General features: G+C 40.5%; 1 protein-coding gene across 1 annotated transcript in view; it reads left to right on the forward strand.

Moving 5' to 3' along the window:
* Positions 1-16,896, forward strand: part of GPT2 (glutamic--pyruvic transaminase 2) — a 28,005-nt gene extending 11,109 nt beyond the window's left edge. The window contains exons 2-11 of the mRNA XM_062626024.1: positions 359-448; positions 2,490-2,598; positions 4,813-4,946; positions 6,951-7,194; positions 8,267-8,346; positions 8,915-9,051; positions 9,738-9,912; positions 10,708-10,863; positions 12,879-12,991; positions 14,165-16,896. Of these exons, the coding sequence (XP_062482008.1) occupies positions 359-448; positions 2,490-2,598; positions 4,813-4,946; positions 6,951-7,194; positions 8,267-8,346; positions 8,915-9,051; positions 9,738-9,912; positions 10,708-10,863; positions 12,879-12,991; positions 14,165-14,255 (1,329 nt within the window). The 3' untranslated portion in view covers positions 14,256-16,896. The remainder of the gene's footprint in view (positions 1-358; positions 449-2,489; positions 2,599-4,812; positions 4,947-6,950; positions 7,195-8,266; positions 8,347-8,914; positions 9,052-9,737; positions 9,913-10,707; positions 10,864-12,878; positions 12,992-14,164) is intronic.
* The last annotated feature ends 6,076 nt before the right edge of the window (positions 16,897-22,972 follow it).

Genomic DNA, 22,972 nt, shown 5'->3' on the forward strand with positions numbered 1-22,972 from the left:
AAGTATTCATGGTGATTATTTAGCACTTCTGCTGTTTTTCTTATAGGGCCTCACTATGATATATTTTGTAAAACATGTATGTATGGAAAAATGGGGTCATCACATAATATCTAATCTAAACAGAAAACAAGCAGTAGTATTACTGGTTGTACTCTAGAAAGCACTAAAGGTGAGCATTTTTTTCTGTAAAACATACAGCAACATTGTATAAAAAATGTGTTAAGCTTTACATTAAACACTCTATTTGTTCTGGGATTAGGCACTCTTTAGTTACAGTCATATGACAGATACCAAAAAAGAGGAATTCCTTATCCTCTACATCATCCCTAACAATGCACTGGGAATGATCTCTTTTTAGGGAATCAAAAAACCTTTTACTGAGGTAATTAAAGCCAACATTGGAGATGCACATGCAATGGGACAGAGGCCAATCACCTTCCTCCGTCAGGTAAGGATATTATAAAATAATTATTTTTGATTTTTTATTAGATTACCAGGAATGCCTTAAAATCTGTCTGGTGTGTGTATGAGCATAAAGGATTCCCTACATGCACTTAGACTTAACATAGTTCTTTTGTAAAGAATTAGATATTTTGATTTCTGAGCTGAAGTCCTATACCTTGCTGGCTGAGTGTCCTCTTTCAACACAGTATCTTTCCTTACATTTCATATTATTCCCCAACCATATATTCTTCTGCCACTTTTCCTATGTTATCAGTCTGTGCATTCATTATCAATGATGCATTTACTTCAAAAAAGAAAGTGATTATCTTCAAAGTAAAAAGCAAATGCTTTTTCTTCATCTGACAGTTTAAGATCTGCACGCAAGTGGGTGCAACTAGTTGTACTGTTGCTGATTTTGCACATTTTACCTCTGTTTGGTTAACATATAGGAAAGACTACAATAAAACTCACCTTTGTGTATTATTCCTAAAACACAAGCAAGGTTTAAAACTAGTCTTAGGCTATTTACTGAACATCCCTTAGACACACATGTAAAATCCAGTCTATAATAATGTAAATTCAGAGTTCTAAGAGAAACTGAAGCCCTATCAAACTGGGAGTCCAGGTGATGAGATTATAAAATTGAGCTATACAGCAAAATTGTCAGCAAACTAGGAAGACCAGAGCTTCTTACAAATTATTCAGATCCAGTGTTATTAAATAAAGTAATGTGTAAATGGGAAATTCTTCCTTTCCATGATTGTGTGAATTAATTCTTCAGTCACTGTCCCACAAGATAACAACAGCCTATCTGTCTTGCACCATGTAAGCATAAAAATGAGAGAGAGCCTGGAACAAATTCAGCTGATCTCAGATCTGTAGATGCAGGTTCTTTGTGTCTTACATTCCTTCATAAACTTAATTCTGCTAGGTCATGTATCTACTTTTACTATGTTCTATATCACCCCTTATTTTTTAATTATTTCACAGAAATCCAATATAGTAATAACTATAAGTTATTTTTGGGAAGGATTATTAGAACATGCAACTGGGGCTTCAAAACTCAATCGTATTTCTCAGTTCTGCTCCATTTTAAACTTGTGGTTTCTGTCCTGGGTTCAGCAGTAGCAGTCATTTTTCTTAGTAGCTGGTGCAGAGCTGTTTTTTGACTTTAGCCTGAGAACAGCGCTGATAACACCAATGGTTTTAGTTGTTGCTCAGTAATGTTTACTCTGACCAAGGACTTTCTGAGTCTCATGCTCTGCCAGGGAGGAGGGGAAGCTAGGAGGAAGCAGAGGCAGGACACCTGATCCAAACTAGCCAAAGAGGTATTCTGTACCACAGCGCATCGTGCCCAGGATGTAGAACTGGGGGCAATTACCTGGAAGGCTCTGATCGCTGCTCAGGTTGGGCTGGGTATTGTTCAGCAGGTGGTGAGTAATTGTATTCTCTCCCCGCATTATTCCCCTTATAATCATTATTATTGGTGGTAGCAGTAGTGATTCTGTATTATACCTTAGTTACTGGACTGTTCTTACTGCTCAACCCATAGGACTTCCATTATTTCGCTTCTCTTCCCCATCCCTCCAGGAGCCAGGGGAAGAAAGGGGGAGTGAGTGAGCAGCTGCGTGGTTCTGAGCTGCAGGCTGGGCTTATACCATGACAGTTTCATGTCAATAAAACAGGCTAGTAATTCACAAAGAGTGGAGGATAGCGCTGTTTAGAGATAGATAACATGAGTAATCAGCTGTGTTTTAATGTATTTGAGCTATGCATAGCTCACCTGGACTCCAGCCTTCACTGTTCATAATACTAATAGTTAATAATTCTATAACTTCTTATGAACAGAACTTGGAACCCAATAAGATTTCTTCAGTTCTGTAAGCACTATCTTTAACAAAATAACTGCAAACTCTTCATCAATAACCTTTGTTTTAAATTAGCTAGGATTTGTGATTTTCATCTCCAAGGAAAGTTAACATTAGTATTACCAACTTAAAATAACCATTGAGAAGTGGCCAATTTACATTTTCTTGGCACTTTAGGTAGTAGCACTGTGTACATACCCAAACCTGTTGGACAGCCCAAGTTTTCCAGAAGATGCCAAAAAGAGAGCCAGACGGATCTTGCAGGGTTGTGGAGGAAACAGCTTAGGTAAGCCTCTTAAGTTTTAGTTGTTCCTGTTGGTATTAGAATCAACAAGGTAGTTTCAGTATCTGCAGTGCTGAAATTTCTTAATCATATTTTATAGGATTACAAGTCAAATGGGAGTAGTCTAGAACAAAATGATAGGGGGAGAGTTCATGGTGTGGCTTACTGATAGATAAGCAGTGACTAACAGCGCAAATTTTTGAAAACTAAAACCACTGTAGATCTTACTGGTCTCTGTATTGCTTTATGTCTTCTCTCCACCCTCCCTGTCTCTAGTATCATGCATCAGCCCCTTCTCTTGATCTCAGTTGCTTATCAGCCTCTGTACAGCACTCCGTAAACACGTAGTCTGAGGCAAGTGGATGTGCAGTTGAATGGAGGTGACACCTATCACTGTCTTGTTAGCCTGACATCTTACTACTGTTCTCTTCATGGCTGAGAAGGAGATATTGGCTTTCTTGGGAAAAAGCAAAGGACAAAACCTGATCCTACCATGTAGCTTGATGTGTTGTGTTCTAATAAAACTTTATTTTCAAAAACCATCCAACAGAAAAGTGGCTTCACTAGATATGCGCAAGCTATTTGAAGCGTTGTTCCCACACCCATATTGGCCTCCTTAAATGTCTTCGCTGCAGAGTTAATATGAATGTCTTGACCTCTGGATATGAACTAAATAACCTCAATACCAGTGAACTTTCATTTGGCAAAACTCTACTTGTAGTATTGCATCTTGCTACTCCCAGCCTACGTATGACGGCTCAGATATGTCCTCAACAGCTGTTGTGTTCAATCAATACTCTGGGATTTCTTTGACAACAGTTACTTTTCATGTAGGATAACTGTCATGTCTTTCCAGACAGTTGACAAATTTGCCCCTCTCGTAAATATATCTAATATGTGCACATGCAGTTTTTTGGGTTGGGTTTATTTATTTGCATTCTACAGTGTAAACAGTTGAGTTCTGATCAAAGCTATCAGATGAATACAATTAAGAGTACAAGACCTGAAAATTGAGTTCAGGTCTTCTGTATATCCTCACTGAATCATGGGACTCAATGCTTAATGGAGCACAAGACAGAATGACAGCTTAGGTTTGTTCTGCTTTAACAGCAGCTCCTAGCCGTGGTCAGAGACCCATGCATAGACCCAATATAACTCTTAGTCCCATAAAAGTAAATGTTTAGGACATCAGGGAACTTTGTGCCCTTAATTACCATTTTGTCCCATGGTTCTTTGTCTTGATGAATTATGCTTTCACAGAAGTATTATTCGGCAGACTACTAGCATATAACTGAGCGATAAAATTTAAGTCAGGCAAAATTATTCCACTCCACCCAGTGAGTACAGAAGATTCTACAGCTTCATGACAGTCTTCTAAATTAGATGTACACTTGTCACTTTGTTTTTCATCAGCTGTAAGCTTCATAGCTTGAATCCATTCTTCACCTTGGCTTAGGCTTATTTTTATGCTTTATTGCACACACTCAGCAATGATGTACACAGGCATCTAACTTCTTGCTTTATTTAAGATTACTAGTTGTGCTCTGTAAACTGCACAAGGCCTATAGATTGGGGTGATCCTAAAACATTTCTGATACAAGTAACTCAAAAGCACTTGTGGGAGAGGCTGGGGCGGGGGAGAGAGAAGCAGTTTAAGATTTTTGGAGTTTCAGACTAGGGGAGAAAATGGTATTGCATTATTTTCATAGTGCACATATAAATTTTATTTTTGTCATCGATTTGTGCTAAGGTCAGTCCAAAGGACGTTCTCCTGCACATGCTACCTCTTTGCCTTCCTCCCATTAGTTAAATAGGTGTTGGTTGATATTTTGCACTGGTTTTCAACATAAAGCAAACAGCAGGGAGTTAGTCAAAATGGTATTGCTGTCCCAGTTTGCAGAGTAGCCTTTAAACCCTGGTTTTTACCAGTCTAGTTTATTTTGTTTGTATTTTAGTAATAATGATAATATTTGTCTAATTTCAAATGAACTTTTTTGTTCTGTGAACAAACCAACTCCGTTTCCTACTCCTTGAAAAAAAAAACAAACCCAAAAAACCACAAAATAAGACCTCCCCAAAAAACAAAACAAAACAATCCTTGAGGTCCAAAGCCCTCATACATACAAAATAGTTCATACAATATAAGCTCAGGAGTTTTGCTAGGAAACAGAGTATCTGATTGTTCATTCTGTGCAATTCTCATCTCATTTTTCACAGGATCTTACACTGCCACTCCAGGCATAAATTGTATCCGTGAAGATGTTGCTTCATATATTGAAAGAAGAGATGGAGGGGTTCCTGCAGATCCAGATAACATATATCTTACCACTGGGGCAAGTGATGGTATTACTGTAAGTGTTAAAATTAAACCTGTCTCTTCTTGGTGTAATTTATCAGCTACCTTTGGAAATACAGGTCTCTGCTGAACATCTGGTCTTGCAGCTCCAGTGAGTTTGGTCTAACAGGTACTGCATTCACACTACGTGGATATGTGATACGTCACATTATGTGGATTTAAGATGCCAGCTGAGAAACAGGCACATGGAAACAAAGTATTTTAATATACATTAACTTATACCTTTTGTAAACGTTGTATAAACTGCATAGGGGCCTAAATATAAATTTGAGAGATTCGGGCCATTCAGACTAAACAATGGTGTCCTCAGTGGTTAATATACGTAAGCACTGAAGATTAGAAGGTCTAAGACTGTAGCAGAGAGAAGTGGGAATGAAGAGAGAAGTGAGTGAAGAGAATGAAGTGAGAAACCCAGCAGCTCTTTTTTCTAGTAAACTCTGCTAGTGCAGATAAATGTCAGTGAAAATCCCCAAAATCTCTTCAGTAGCCAGCTTGTTTGGGAAAAAAGCATGAGGTTTTGGCTTTAAGCAAGGTCCAGAGCTTGTCTTCAATTAAGACAGGAATAACTGTCTCTATTAAATTTTCCTTTTCACAGACAGGCACGTTACACAGAACAACCGGCAGTTCTTTGCTTATATTAAGGCAACCTCTTATAGATTGTTTGTAGAAGTTCGGGTTTTGTTGTTTTATTAAAAATGACATCTAGTGGCAGGGTTAAGAATGACAGTGTTCTGATACAAGCAGTTCTCCAGTTGCTCTAGTGAATTGGCTTTCCAGAGTTTTTGATGCCAAGCTTTAACCTGGTGGCTTGTCAGGAATAGCAGCATACCATGTCAAATCTGTACCATGCTTACTTGATCTCACCAGCGATGAAAAGTCAGCAGTACAATGAGTCTCATTATTTGGCACTTCCAAGGATAAAACATCTATTGTTTCATAACTTTGGGGACAGAGGGTGTTAAAGGGTTTTTAAATTTGCACTTTGTCTTGATTATATGTTTTGGATAATTGATATTTTTAAACTAGTGGTGGGTGCAAAATTATGCTGATTATAAATCATTAGCTTAGCAGCTAAGTTAGTATGTGATAAGGGGCACAGAAAAGCAGATTTCATTCTAGAACCAGCAAGAAAGTTCAAGGATACTGCTATTATATCTGAAGAGGTATTTTTGGTTTTACACTGTCAATTACCTATTGATAAGGATGCCTGTTTTGATTGCACCTGTACTTCAGAGTTCTCCCTTCATTATAAAGGCAAGAAATCTCTCCATTCCTGTAGCATATGCACTCTTTTATCTAATTCACATGTAAAAAGCCTACACAGACACACAATTGATGGGCACAGACAAATCCTATGGACTGACTTCAGCACAGGCATTTCTAGCTGTATCTTCTGAACATAAACTACGTACAATATATTGGTTTTCCATCCCAAGATGTCTCTTCAGTTACTTGAAAATGAAACTATAATGTGAGTTTGTAGTTTTGTTCCCACCTGGACACAATTGCTGCTAATCTCTGTATGTCTCTGTTCCAGTGGAGAACCTCCACAGGCCCTAGTTCTAATTTCTGGGTTTAGTCATTGGCCATGTGAGGTTGGTGAGGTAAGTGGAAAGCAACAAGCAAGAACTAGCTGAGTCTGTTGTAGTTTGCTTACAACTGGGGACAGTAGAAGAATCATGATCCTTATATTCCTTCTGGCTTATTCCCTTAAGCTTGTTCCTAAATCTTGCAATTGATCTGACATGATCTTTAGAAGCCATGACATTCAGAAGAATTCTATTGAGCTGAATTAGACCATCCTCCCTCAGTCAGTAACTTAACTTGAAATAAATCAATGCCTTTTGATACAAGAAGATGACTGTATGCTTCTGGATGCCTTAACTCCAGACTTTTTAAGAAGGAAGATCAGTAGCTTATTTTAGCGTATACTATTAATTCTGGTGTGTGAGTTTTTCTTTCTTCTTCTTTTTTTTCTAAATTCCTACTTTTTCCCCAGACCATTTTAAAGATCCTGGTCTCAGGAGATGGAAAATCCCGAACAGGGGTGATGATCCCTATACCACAGTATCCCTTATATTCAGCAGCCATATCTGATCTAGATGCTATCCAGGTGAACTACTATTTGGATGAAGAAAATTGCTGGGCACTAGATGTGAATGAACTTCGCCGTTCCCTGAAGGAAGCTAAGGCATACTGCAATCCGAAAGTCCTCTGCATCATCAACCCCGGAAACCCCACAGGTCTGTAGCAATCTTTGTTAATGGATGGGTTTTAACACTGTTTTGGGGTTTTTCCTTCTTCCGTTCATTTGAAATCACAGGCAAATTCTGAAAACCTATTAAATATATAACATTGAATTCTAGAGATCAGTGGTTTAAGTAGGACAGCATGTGTTACTTACTTCAGTGTCATGGAACTCGAGGGATTTGGGAAGACAGGGGAGCAGGCTCACTTCACTGGATACCATTTGAAGCCCCTGCTTCCAGTAAACTTCTGCAGACTTGTGGAATCACTTGATCCTTCTGGTCTTTATCAAAGATCTTGTCTCTGACATGGCCTGTAGCCTCTTGCCACTGAAAGGCAATGACTGAACATGACTAAACACTCTGAACTCTGTGGCAACCACTGTTGCACTCAAAATAATTTAGGGTTTTGAGTAGCTGAGGTTGATTAGTGAGAAACTAGCTCCCACTTAACCATCATGCATGTGAGTATTTCAACTGATCAGTTACATACGGAGTACATGCTGGGGATGGACTATTCATTAGGGTAGTGACAGGACAAGGCGTAATGGGTTAAAACTTAAATAGGGGAAGTTTAGATTGGATGTAATGAAGAAATTCTTAACTGTTAGGGTGGTGAAGTACTGGAATGGGTTGCCCAAGGAAGCTGTGAATGCTCCATCCCTGGCAGTGCTCAAGGACAGGTTGGAGAGAGCCTTGGGTGGCATGGTTTAGTGTGAGGTGTCCCTGCCCATGGCAGGGGGGTTGGAACTTGATGATCTTAATTTCCTTTCCAACCCTAACTATTCTATGATTCTATTCTATGATTCTATACTCTTAGTAAGTTAAATTACTGTATCTCACACTTCCTCTGCTTGAGATAGACTAAGTTAGCTTGAACCATAAATCCTCCAAAAATTTTCTTTAATTTCACACTTACTAAATTGAATTATAAAATTCAATAGCACTTTCCTGAGAAAGAGGGATGTCTTACTGCAAAGCTAATAGTTTAACTAGGTCTTGGTGAAAAGATTTGTGTACATATAAATGCTCCACTAACTTTCTTCTTGCTTTAAAAATCAAACCATAGGACAGGTGCAAAACAGAAAGACCACTGAAGATGTGATACACTTTGCTTGGGAAGAGAAACTTTTTCTTCTGGCTGATGAGGTAATGGAATATTCTGTTCTCCCTAATGCACAGCTAAGAGTAATTTTTTTCCATGTGTGATATTGGTACAGGGAACAGATTGTCTATTATTATTTTAAGACATGAACAACATGCAATATTCTTAATATCAGAGGATTAATATGAGATGTGTCTTGATCTGGATTTGAACTAGAAAGAGCAGGGGACATGAGCAAGGACACACAAGGAGGAACTTTGCTGGAACTGACCTAAAAACATATGTGATACTCAGACTACTTCAAATGAAAGAAACAGAAGGAAAATCAATCAAAAAATACAAGAAAAGGTTAAGTTATACACAGACACTCACTATCCTTCCAAAGACTAAACTGTTAAGTATGGCCACATAAGATAAAATGCATCATACAGTAACTATCATTAAACAAATAATTAACTATTATTAAACAAAAAAGACACAAGAACCTTGTGTCTTTTAATGGGTTTAAGTTTTGAGTGTTACTACTGTTTTCTTCAGACCTGGCTCTCTAAAAGGTCATATTTTATCTTTAGTTGGGGGAACAGAGCACATTAATGTCTTCTGACTGTTCAGGTTTACCAGGACAATGTGTACTCTGAAGGATGCCAGTTTCATTCTTTCAAAAAGATTCTCTATGAGATGGGACCCGAGTACTATAACAATGTTGAGCTGGCCTCTTTTCACTCCACCTCTAAGGGATACATGGGCGAGTAAGTCTGCTTTTTTTTTTTTATTTCATTTTCCTCATTAATATGGTTGGACAGCCATTCATGTTAGTGGCCTGAAGGTAATCACCATCTATTATAATTTTAACTAAAAACAATTAAGAAAAGGAAGGCAAGCATTTAAAGCACAAAGTAATGGATTAGCTCAGTGGTTTTCAAAGTACCAAAAAATAAGTGTATTTATTTCAGACACCTAATGCCTCAGTTCCACAAAGGTGAAATCCTACAGTCCTAAACTGGACGTGTGATAAAGGAAAATATGGTCTCCAACAGTCAAAGGAATAGCTCAAGAATGACTGGGAAGTTTAATATTACAAATGCTTGGATTTGGTTGTTCTGAGGAGGAAGAGATGGAAGAAAAAGAATTTTCTGATTAAACGAATGCTGCTACAGCCATGTGCTCTTGTTCTTAAGAGTGAATAATCCATGTTGTTAACTTGCCTAATGGGGAAGCTGCATGTACACCTTCTTCTCTGGACAGGATACCAAAGCTTAATGATATATCATTTAATTTCATCTTAAAACATCAGTATAGCAGCTGTTTCAACAATCTATGTGTTACAGATTTTAAGATCCTCATTAATTGTCTTTCCACTTCTGTCACTTTAATTGCTTTTCCAGTACTTTTACACTTGAGGTTAACTAAACTTTTCTGTTCACTTTAATCACAGGTGTGGCTACAGAGGAGGTTACATGGAGGTCCTTAACTTGCACCCAGAAATTAAAGGACAGCTTGTTAAGCTGCTTTCTGTTCGCCTTTGTCCTCCAGTCTCAGGACAAGCAGCAATGGACGTTGTAGTGAATCCTCCAATACCGGGAGAAGAATCTTACTCACAGTTCATAAAGGTCAGCAATAACGTTCTTTTGTGCATTTCCTAAACCTAAGTACTGTGAACTCACAATTTGCACAGAGACCATTCTCCTTTTGTTTCTTCTCCAACAATCCTGTAATAACACTAGTTTACAGAACTCTGCAGGGTATTTTAAATTAACCCGGTGTGACTGCCTTTCCAGGTATTTTTTATTCCTGTTACAGTTCCTTTGTTTAGAAGCCAAAAAAACCTAAGAAGGCATTATCAGATCAGCTTTCTTGCTTAACTTCTCTCCTGTGTTTAGCAAGACATAGGAATTACTAAGTAAGATTTGTTTTTACTAAAATCTAAACAGGAATGCAAGTTCAAATAAAGTTCTAAATCAGCCTTGTTGGATATCCAGTGCCTCTAAAAACTGAACAACATGGCATTCTATATTAAATTATAAATAGAGTTTCTCCTTGTAAAAATGAAACTGAATCTGCCTTAAGAAATTACAGTATTGCATCAGATCAGAGGTTCAGCTAATGTGGTTTCTAAAAATAGCCAAGAGTGGATGCTCTGAAGGAAGAATGTAAGAAGAGGGCATGCAGATAGAGCCTTCTGCAGGCTATTGGCTGTCTGCAATGCTTTGTAGTTGTATCCTGCTAATGCATTTTGCATTGATGTCTCAAAGAGTATGACTGGAATTAGGAACATGATTTACTCTAATAGCTCTGCAAAGCCCTTAAAGTGCTTAATTCAGGGAGGCTTCTTAGCATCATAGGTTCTTCTGATGGTTTTATTGCCACTTCAAATACATCAAACTGAACACGTTCCTTTTAAACAGGAGAAGGAGTCTGTTTTGAACAATCTTGCCAAAAAAGCCAAACTAACAGAAGACATGTTTAACAAGATACCAGGAATGCACTGCAATCCACTTCAAGGAGCTATGTATGCTTTCCCACGAATCTTTATTCCTTCCAAAGCCATTGAGGAAGCTAAGGTCAGTCAGTCATTTTTACCCAAATCCATTTTAACCTTCAAATATTTGTGCCTGCCACTGCTAATGATGATTTTTTTATTCCAGGGATAAACTCATGTAGTTCCAAAGCAGCACTTTATTGACTATGTATTATCTTAAATATAGCATGACCTTTATCTTAAGAGAGAAAAACAAAATGGAGCATTTCATTACAGTGGTAAGGTTTCCAGGTTGAAAATGTTGATGGAGGATGTTAGTGTTAATAGGTTAAGTCATAGGGTGGGTAAATAGCTGGACCTGTGCAAAGTCCAAGCTGCTGCCTGTACGTTGGTTAGGTAGGCCAGGATGTGGAATGGGGATTGTGAATGGCAGTGTACTACTGATGCTGTAAAACAAGCCCAATCCAGGAAGCGTGGGAAAGAGGGAGGGAGGCTTCCTTACTATTTTTACCTTTATGCATTTGGGCCAGTAAGCTACATTACTGAAAGACAAGTCTTTTTGATCCTAATTAGAGCTGTATTTTCTAACATCTAATATTCATTTTTTAAAGGGAAATTTATCAGCATAGCTGAGAATAAATAGAGCTGGTTTCCAGCTGATTATTTGATTAGGCATTTAACCTGCATCTGTTTAAGAACCTCCATAGTTATTAATCAAGGGACCTTGATTAACATCTGTTTAACATCTCTGTCATTGACATGGACAGTGGGATTGAGTGCGCCCTCAGCAACTTTGCCAATGACACCAAGCTGTGTGGTTAGGTTGATACCCTGGAGGGAAGGATATGCCATCCAGAGGGACCTTGACACACTTGTGAGGTGGGCTGATGCCAACCCTATGAAGCTTAACCATGCCAAGTGCAAGGTCCTACACCTGGGTCGGAGCAATCCCAGGCACAGCTACAGGTTGGGCAGAGAAGAGATTCAGAGCCGCCCTGCGGAGAAGGACTTGTGGGTGCTGGTTGATGAGAAAATGAACATGAGCAGGCAGTGTGCACTTGCAGCCCGGAAAGCCACCCATATCCTGGGATGCATCAAAAGGAGTGTGACCAGCAGGTTGAAGGAGGTGATCCTGCCCCTCTACTCTGCTCTCGTGAGACCTCACCTGGAGTATTGTGTGCAGTTCTGGTTTCCTCAACATGAAAAGGACATGAAACTGTTGGAACAAGTCTAGAGGAGGGCCACAAGGATGATCAGGGGACTGGAGCACTTACCGTATGAAGATAGGCTGAGAAAGTTGGGGCTGTTCAGCCTGGAGAAGAGAAGGCTGCATGGAGACCTCATAGCAGCCTTCCAGTATCTGAAAGGGGCCTATAAGGATGCTGGGGAAGGACTCTTCATTAGGGACTGCAGAGACAGGACAAGGGGTAATGGGTTAAAACTTAAACAGGGGAAGTTTAGATTGGATATAAGGAGGAAATTTTTTCCTGTTAGGGTGGTGAGGCACTGGAATGGGTTGCTCAGGGAGGTTGTGAATGCTCCATCCCTGGCAGTGTTCAAGACCAGGTTGGACGAAGCCTTGGGTGAGATGGTTTAGTGTGAGGTGTCCCTGCCCATGCCAGGGGGGTTGGAACTTGATGATCTTATGGTCCTTTCCAACCCTAACTGTTCTATGATTCTATGATTCTATTCTATGACTTTCTAGTCGGCATATAATTCAGGGGAAAAAATATAGTAACTGCCAACAAAAGTGGAACACACACCTCTCAAATTAATTTCATCTCAACAAATGTCAGTTGCTGAGATTTTTGTAAGTAGGATTTTGAGACAGTTGACGAAAAGCTGCAAGCAAGGAGAAAATCAAGAATATCTAAACCCTTTCTTTTGAAGCAAGTGTTTTGTGTAAGTTCTTCAGTCTTGTTCCTCCATGAGATAGATACAGAATGTTAGCTCTCCTACTAGCAACTGCACTTCATTCTCTTTAGTAAACAGAGTAAGAAAGTAATAATGTAAGATAAAGATTCGGGAGGAAAGACAGCAATGAAATTCTATATATTGGGAACATTTATAATAATTCAAAAGCATTCATTCCCTTAGGTTCATAAAACGGCACCTGATATGTTCTATTGCATGAAACTTCTGGAAGAGACTGGAATATGTGTTTTACCTGGAAGTGGATTCGGCCAAAGAGAAGGAAGCTATCATTTCAGGTGCAGTTTCTTTAAAATCAAACAAACTGTAATAAGCTAAGTACCATGCCAGTATTTTCTCTACTGATTAAATGTAAGGATTTTTGTTTCAGTTTATGTTGTTTTAATTTCTACTGCACATTTTCTGTGCACTGACAACTAGGTCAAAGACCTGTTCTGCTAGATGAGCTATTCAGTCTTTTACAGAGTTTTCGCAGATTGCTGACATAGTTTCATTCTATTTTTATACACTAATATTTGAAATGACTTCTCCATGAATACAAACAATAATAATAGCTAATGCTGTAATCTTAATGCTGGCTAAGGCATTACAAAAATTGCCCTGCTTTCTGTTGGGAGGGTACGTTTAAACAGTGTTTCTGTATGGAGGAAGTGCATGAAAAATGCAGTAGCATCTTCCCTATAAATCTGCTCCTTAAACATGCTGAATAATTCTCCACTTTACCAAAACAAGATGTTGAACTAAATCTTCTAACACCAAAACTGTAAACATAAACTCTGTTGCTTTTGTTTCCAACAAATGGCAGTTCACACCAGCTGAGCCACTGACAGCTAGAATGTATCATGGATTTTAGTCCTGTTTGGTCTGAAGCAAAGTAACAGAGGGTAACTTTAGCCGTGAAAGCTCTGCAACACAATATCTAATCCAGATAGCTGGATTAGGTATATGGGTGCACGCAGCTCTAGAAAAAATCTAGTGCAAGTCCGTGCCCATACCAAGTGTGGGGAAAACATTTTGTGCTGTAGGTCTTACATACATACTCAATATGCAGAAGAAGAAAGGAAAAAAAAATTCAGTTCAGAAAGAAATGTGTGTTTACCCATAACTGCCCATCCCTAAAGCTCAAACAATATATGTTATTGGCATAAATACCACAAAAATGGAAACTGAGTTGCAGTTTTTTCTGATAACCTTCTTTATCACTCCACAGAAAATAACAGTTCTTGAATTCTTGCATATTCACCCACTGAAAAAAATTGCTCTAGTTTAATAGTATAGTTCAATTACAGCATAAATGCAGGAAATAAGATAATTACATCAAAACAGATATTAAACTTAACACATTACTAGCTGTGTCCTGAGATTAATCAAGATCTGTGCAAAGATCACAGTTTAGTCTGTTTTGAAGGTAACGTGGGTTTTGTTTTTATCCTTTAAATATTATTTTTCAGAATGACCATTCTTCCTCCAGCAGAGAAGCTGAAGATCCTACTGGAGAAAATGAAAGATTTCCACATAAAGTTTCTTGAAAAATATGCATGAAACTACTGTGGCTTTTCCTCCTCATCCCCCTCCTCCCCATAAGATGAATACAGAAAATGAGCAAAGATGTGCTGAAAGTGTGCTGTTCATCTCATTTAACTGAATTCAAAATAGGTAGAACCAATCTCTGATACTGCTACAACCTATTGGACTATTAAATTTATTGTCTGGTATGGAAGGTGTTGTTACACCAACTTTTTTTTTTTTAAGGGAAAGGGAAGGATGTGAAGCAAGCAGTGAGAAGAAATAGTTAGTAAAGGATTTTGTGCCTTGATTGGAAGCTATATTCATGAACTTTTGACGCAATAAGCTGGGGAAGCGAGTTGCTCATTAAAAATGCTACTATTGGGGGGGGTAACAAAACAAATGTCAAGAGCAGTTGTTTAGCAAGGAACATGTTTCTCATCTTAAAATTCTACTAAAGAAAAATTCAAAATCCTACATTATAGGTATTGTTTTGTTTAATTTTTTTGGGGGGGGCGGGAGGTGTTGTTAAATATGAAGTGTTCTCCAGATCTGATTAAGCATGTAGGTATAGTGTGCTTATTAAAAAAAATTATAATCTTTGGCAGATGTGTGCAGATACCGTTGAACTTCTGTTAAAAGAAATCCTGCCATCGCAGCGTAATCTGACTGGAACATATAGTTCTGATCAGAGGAGTGAACATGGTGTCTCCTTGAACCCTATTTTTATGAAACTGAAACACAATGAGGAATACTAGCTTTTTGTTCATGCTGTGCAACACACTATTCCAGCATAAGAACACTGAACACTTCCTTTCTTAACAACTCCATGGGTCTCCTGTTAGCTCGTATCTTATATATACATGGAACACAGTAAGATGCTGTTTCAAAGCAGATGTGAGTACTGCCAGTCCTTTCAAGTAGGGTGAAATATAACACTATTTCAGAATTGCTTTATCTATGGAGAACATTTGTTTGGAAGCACAAGAGATCTGTTAGCTGGCCAAAATCCTGCTCAAATGGCAAGGACTAACAAATGTTCTTTAGCAGGAGGAAGGCTGGGAGGAAGGCTGGGGGTGCTTTCTAATAAAAGAAAAGGTATTTAAAGGAAAGTGTCCTGCACCAAGCATAAAGATAGCGATAGTTCAGCTCACACTTAAATCTTCCACAGTCTTACTTCTGGGTGATGACCCTGAGTGCTTATTAAAATGCAGTATTAAAAAACAGGTCACCATCTAGGAGTACAGCTGTATTACTCTGGTAATCTGTGCCAGTTTCCCTGCACAACAAAAGAAGGCTTCTGTTTCTCTGGATTTGGAAGCTGGACACCTTCCTCTGGCACTGATAAAAGACTGAAGGAACATAGCTTCTGTTATTCAGCCATTAAATATTAGTATTTGTCAGGCTTAGGCTCAGCATTTACCATGTTTACTCATTAAGAATGTCTCATTTAATCTAGTCATTATTTTTTAAGTTATTATTTAGAAGTAAACTCATTTTTATGTCTACTATCACTTTGTTAGGCTGCCTTTGTAGTTGGCTGAACTCCCTATGCTGATCCAGGTTACTAAAGCCAAGGGCTAGAGAATCACCATAGGGATAAAGCCTGTGCCAATATCTTATGTGTGGAAGACAAGAGATGTTGCCAGTAATTGTCCTGAGAACAGCAGCTACTTCTCTACAACATAGCTGGTATACTTCTCACAGATCTTTACTGAAGTCTGTGAGAATTTAGTACTTCTTAATCACCTACCAGTAGTCCCAGGTTCATAAATGAAAGTGGCGCACTGCTATGCAAAGTTATTATGGAGGCATAGAGAAAAAATTATCCTTGTAGAAATAGACTTCTTGTAGGGCAGCAGACTGAGAACACTTACATTGCTACTAACCATTGATAAATACAGCCTTTTATCTGTTAGTGCTTTCCACATCCTTAGTATGCACTAATAAAACAAATCCAGAAAGCAAAACCATTCTAAGAGGTCAGAACATTGATGTAAAAATAAGGCAAACAGCACATTCCTGTTGTAGGAATGTGTCCAGATGAGATCTGGCTTTGGATTTGTGATGCAGTGTAGATTGAAGCTAAGATCTAATAACAGGAGTTAGAATATTTTTTTATATTTTTGTAATTGCAGCTTTTTCATGGGGGTAGTATTTGTAATCTTATAAGTCAACAGATTTTATATTTGCCTTGCATTTGCACCTGATACTTCTGGAAAAAACTTAAAGGTTTACAAGTTTCTAATAATTTACAAGTGTGAAAGGCTTTTTGTTTTAAGTTGGGACAGAAATTCTTACACTTTTAAATCAAAATATAATGGCATAAACTAAGTTTTTTCTAAAGATTCTATGATGGTGCCTTTTATGTTTCTGACATTATAAGGGATAACTATTTGTTCTTGAGGTATCTCATATGGAAGGGTGGTGATTTCTATTATCCATCTACAATATTTGTATGTACTGTGATAAGGTTAATGTACGTTTTTGTGGAACAATCCTGTAAAGCTAAGAAAAGATGCTTATTTTCAATGTCTCTGAAATAATTTCATTATTAACAGACAATGCTGACTTTCAAATGCATGCTTCTGAGTTTGATTCTCCTACAGGTGCTCCTCATAATGGTACTTCAGATGGTTGAGACTTCCAAATAATAAAGCACATGTCGAAACAAGAACAGATAATAGTTCTCCATTTCCTCTGTCACTGAAGCAGCACTTGCTGGATTACACTATCAGGCATTAAACTTCATGTTCAAAATAGTATTTACTTTAATCCATCTACCTGATCATTAATTTCTGCATCACGGCCAATTTAAGGACTTGAAATTTGTCAAACTTGTTACCACAAAACTATTTTCTGTAGACAGAGATGGTCTTGGGCATGTTTTATACTCATAATTAGTATCTTATTATGTAAGGAGTTGTAACCAGGAGTTAGGCAAGCCAGACTTCTTTCTTCACACTGGAGATCAACTGGTCAGTTAAGGCTTATCAACTGTGGCCCGAAAGCTTTGATGAGGGGTTTACTTGGTATTATAGAAACATAGAATAGTTAGGTTGGAAAGGAAATTAAGATCATCTAGTTCCAACCCCCCTGCCATGGGCAGGGACACCTCACACTAAACCATCTCACCCAAGGCTTCATCCAACCTGGCCTTGAACAGTGCCAGGGATGGAGCATTCACAACCTCCCTGGGCAGCCCATTCCAGTGCCTCACCACCCTAACAGGAAAAAATTTCCTCCTTATATCCAATCTAAACTTCCCCTGTTTAAGTTTTAACCCATTACCCCTTGTCCTGTCTCTGCAGTCCCTAATGAAGAGTCCTTCCCCAGCATCCTTATAGGCCCCTTTCAGATACTGGAAGGCTGCTATGAGGTCTCCATGCAGCCTTCTCTTCTCCAGGCTGAACAGCCCCAACTTTCTCAGCCTATCTTCATACGGTAAGTGCTCCAGTCCCCTGATCATCCTTGTGCCTATTATATCACACCCCTCCTCTAGACTTGTTCCAACAGTTTCATGTCCTTTTTATGCTGAGGACACCAGAACTGCACACAATACTCCAAGTGAGGTCTCACGAGAGCAGAGTAGAGGGGCAGGATCACCTCCTTTGACCTGCTGGTCACGCTCCTTTTGATGCAGCCCAGGGTATGGTTGGCTTTCTGGACTGCAAGTGCACACTGCTGGCTTGTGTTCATTTTCTCATTGACCAACACCCCAAGTCCTTCTTTGCAGGGCTGCTCTGAATCTCTTCTCTCCCCAACCTGTAGCTGTGCCTGGAATTGCTCCAACAATATTCACATATAAATTTACATATAAATATTCAGACACATAGTCTCAGGTTTTCATGTGAGATACTGTCACAAATGCACATTTGAATTGCTTTAGTTCTTTTGAGGTTAAGGCTAAATTGGTTGGCATAAATTGGAGGGAGGAATAGGGCAAGGGAGGAACAGGGAGGGGAGAACTGCTGCACACAGATACTCTGTAAAAATAAATGCACTTACATAAGCCTGTGCAACTTGGTAATTGTTGGGGGGGGAGGGGGCAGAAGCAAAAATTCTTCCTTCCAGATGGCTTTGGTGTCTCTCCTGCAATATTGGAAAACTGCCATTCTCTATCTCACGTTCACAAAGGCTCACAAAGCTACACTCAAGTTTCAATTCCTGTTACAATCTATTATTCTCTGTCCCTTGCTCAGTAAGAACTATACTCCTTTAATTTTCTGTTGCAATTGAATAGTTGTCATGGTTTAAACCCAGCCGGCAGCCCAGAACTATGCAGTCACTCGCTCACTCTTCCCCCCCTTTTTTCCTAACCCCACTCCCAGATGGTTGGGGAGGAGAATTGAAAGAATGTAACTTCCACAGTTTAGATAAGAGATAAGAGATAAGAACAGCCCAGTAACTAAGGTATAATACAAACCACTGCTGCTACCACCAATAATAATAATGGTAAGGGAAATAGCAAGGGAAGAGAATACAACCGCTCACCACCCACTGACCAATACCCAGCCCGACCCGAGCAGTGATGTAGCCCTTCCGGGTAACCGCCCTAGTTTCTATACTGGGCATGACATGCTGTGGTATGGAATACCTCTTTGGCTAGTTTGGGTCAGGTGTCCTGTCTCTGCTTCCTCCCGGCTTCCCCTCCTCCCTGGCAGAGCATGAGACTCAGAAAGTCCTTGGTCAGAGTAAACATTACTGAGCCACAACTAAAACCATCGGTGTTATCAGCGTTGTTCCCAGGCTGAAAGTCAAAAACACCGCACTGCACCAGCTACTAAAAAGGAGAAAAATGACTGCTACTGATGAACCCAGGACAGTATCAACCCCTTATTCTATACCATTCACGTCATGCTCAGATCCCACATTTTTCAATGTACCATCACTCTTGTCTCATATATATATAAGTACACAAACACACAAAGAGAGATATCATTTGGTAGGGGATGTGATATGCCCATTCAATGCCATGCTCTTTGGCCCAATTGTGTATAAAGTTGTTCCAGAAATGAGTTCCATTGACTGACTCAGTTCTCTCTGGGGTGTCATTTTATCACAAAATCTGCTTCTCAAGGCCCAGGATAGTGTTCCAGGCAGTGGCATGGGGCACAGCATGTTTCCAGCCATCCGGTGGTTGCTTCTACCATGGTAAGCACATGGCGCTCGCCTTTGTGGGTTGGTGGGAGTGTGATATAATCAATCTGCCAGGCCTCCCCATATTTGTACTTCAGCCATCATCTTCCATACCAAAGAGGCTTTAACCATTTCTCTTGCTTAATTGCAGCACGTTTCACAGTTGTGAATAACCTGGGCAATAGTGCCTATTGTTAAGTTCACCCCTTGATCACGAGCCCATCTCTATGTTGCATCTCTGCCCTGATGGCCTGAAGTGTCATGGGCGCACCAGGCCAAAAACAATTCACCTTTATGTTGCCAATCTAAGTCCATCTGAGCCACTTCAGTCTTAGGAGTTTTATCCACTTGTTGGTTGTTCTGGTGTTCCTCAGTGGCCAGACTCTTGGGTACATGAGCATCTATCTACATGACATACCTTCCCCACCAGGTTCTGCACCTGGGCAACAATATCTTTCCACAGTGCAGCAGCCCAGATGGGTTTACCTCTGCTTTGCCAGTTGCTCTGCTTCCATTGCTGCAACCACCTGCACAGGGCATTTGCCACCATCCATGAGTCAGTACAGAGATAAAGTACTGGCCACTTTTCTCCTTCAGCAATGTCCAAGGCCAGCTGGATGGCCTTCATCTCAGCAAACTGATTTGATTCACCCTCTCCTGCAGCAGTTTCTACAACCTGTCGTCGGGGACTCCATAGAGCTGCCTTCCATCTCTGATGCTTCCAAAGCACTGGAGGGACCCACTGGACTAGCTACTTGCCCATACTGTCCCACACACCCAGCCACTCATGGCTGTCCATCTTTGGGGAAGATCTCTTGGTGGTCCTCCTATGTTGTCATCTAATCCTAGACAAGACTTGATCTGGTCGCTGCCTAGCTTCCACAATCGGACAAGATTGGGCGCTCTCAGGGTGGTCACGCCATAGGTAAAACATAAAAAGAATACGTAGCCACAAGCTGATTCCCAGCAAGAGGAGCAGGGTGCTTTCAAGGGCATTGAAAGGATATTCAGAATCTTTAAATCTTCCAGAATCTACTCCCACTGTAAAGAGCCTGGTGAGGGAGCAGAGGGTGTGAGGGAATGTCTCTTTCATAGGCTGACCACCCAAGGAGGAAAAAAAAAGTGTAATTGCTAAATACTTCCATTATGTACCTCACAAAGTATAGAGGTGATGACCACACTGGGAACACATACGAGCCCAGATTCATGATCAGTGAGTCTCTTGTATTACAAGTCATTGCCATGAAGTAAAGCAAAACAATAACCCTAGCCCAGGCCCCCAACTGCTAAACACTAAAACAGCAAATACCAGCTGCAAGTAAGGTACAACATGCTGAAACTCTGAGATCAAGAACAACAACTCTGAGAGACAATAAATCAGCATTGTGACGAGTGACTATTAATCCGAAACACTGAATGCTTATCACAAATATGATTAGACACACTCCGGTCAGACCTGTCGTTATCTCAACCCCTCACTCCCCACGTTGGGCACTACAAAGAACTGTAGTGGTTTAAGGCAAGCTGAAAACCCAGAACCATGCAGCTGCTTGCTCACTCCCCCCCTTACCTCACCCCGCCCCACTCCCGGAGGGATGGGGAGGAGAATGGAAAGAATCTAACTCCCATGGGTTAAGAACAGTCCAGTAACTAAGGTATAACACAAAACCACTACTGCTACCACCAATAATAATGATAAGGGGAATAACAAGGGAGGAGAAGACAACCGCTCACCACCTGTCAACCAATACACAGCCCGACCCAAGCAGTGATCTAGCCCTTCTGGGTAACCGTGCCCAGTTCATATATTGGGCATGACATGCTGGGATATGTGGTATGCTTTGGCTAGTTTGAGTCAGGTGTCCTGTGTCTGCTTCCTCCTGGCCTCCCCTCCTCCCTGGCAGAGCATGAGACTGAGAACGTCCATGGTCAGAGTAAACATTACTGAGCAACAAGTAAAAAAATCGGTGTTATCAGCGTTGTTCCCAGGCTGAAAGTCAAAAACAGAGCACTGCACCAGCTACTAAGAAGGGGAAAAATGACTGCTGCTGCTGAACCCAGCACAGTGCCATGCTTGAGCATGTGCTCACCAATAGGGAAGGGCTCATCGCACCAGGGCAGCCTTGGTTATAGCAATCATGAGGTGGTCAAATTCAAGATCCTCAGGACAGTGAGAACAGCATGCAGCAAGCTCATTGCCCTGGACTTCAAGAGAGCAGACTTGGGCCTCTTCAGGAACCTGCTTAGTAAGGTTGAATGGGATACAGCCCTAAAGGGCAGGGGGGCCCAAGACTGTTGATTGATATTCAAGGATCACCTGCCTCAAGCTTAGGAGTGTTGCATCCCAACTAGAAGGAAGTGCAGCAGGAGGGCCAGGAAACTTCCTTGGATGGATAAGGAGCTGCTGAGGAAACTTCAAGGGTAAAAAGAAGCTTATAAAAGGTGGAAGCAAGGACAGGTGGCCTGGGAAGAGTACAGGGATGTTGTCCGGGAAGCAAAGGACTAGGTTAGGAAAACTATGGCGCAGTTAGAATAAAATTTGGCTAGGGATGTTAAGGATAACAGGAAGGGATTCTATAGGTACACTGCAAATAAAAGACAGACCAGGGACAATGTGGGCCCTCTCTGGAAGCTATTGGGAGAACTGGCTACCCTGGATTTGGAGAAGGCTGAGGTTCCCAATGACTTCTTTGCCTCGGTCTTCACTGGCAAATGCTCTGGCCACACCACCCAAGTCTTGGAAGGCAGATGCAGGGATTGTGAGAATCAAGACCTTGTGCCCACTGTAGGAGAGGATCTAGTTCAAGACCATCTTAAAAATCTGAATGTGCACAAGTCCATGGGACCTGGTGAAATCCATCCACAGGTCCTGAAGGAGCTGGCGAATGAAGTTGCTAAGCCGCTGGCCATCGTATTTGAAAAATCATGGCAGTCAGGTGAAGTTCCCAACAACTGGAAAAAGGGAAATAGACGCCCCATTTTCAAGGGGAAAATGGATGACCTGGGAAATTACAGACCAGTCAGTCTCACTTCTGTGCCTGGCAAAATCTTGGAGCAGATTCTCCTGGAAGGCATGCTAAGGCACATGAAAAACAACAAGGTGCTTGGTGACAGCCAGCATGGCTTCACTAAGGGGAAATCCTGCCTGACCAATTTGGTGGCCTTCTATGATGGGGCTACGGAACTGAGGGACAGGGGTAGAGCAGTTGACATCATCTACCTGGACTTGTGCAAAGCACTCAACACTGTCCCACACAACATCCTTGTCTCTAAATTGGAGTGACATCAATTTGATGGATGGACCACTCGGTGGATAATGAACTGGCTGGATGGCCACATTCAAAGAGTTGTGGTCAATGGCTCAGTGTCCAGTTGGAGACCAGTAACAAGTGGTGTCCCTCAGGGATCGGTGTTGGGACTGGTTTTGTTCAACAACTTTGTCGTTGACATGGACAGTGACCCTCAGCAAGTTTGCCTATGACACCAAGCTCTGTGGTGCGGTTAATACGCTGAAGGTAAGGAATGCCATCCAGAGGGACCTTGACACGCTTGTAAGGTGGGCTGATGCCAGCCTTATGAAGCTTAACCATGCCAAGTGCAAGGTCCTACACTTG

This window comes from Pezoporus occidentalis, unplaced genomic scaffold (assembly GCF_034315485.1).
Source record: "Pezoporus occidentalis ecotype Australia unplaced genomic scaffold, CSIRO_AGI_Poc_V1 ctg287, whole genome shotgun sequence".
Lineage (NCBI taxonomy): Eukaryota > Metazoa > Chordata > Aves > Psittaciformes > Psittacidae > Pezoporus > Pezoporus occidentalis.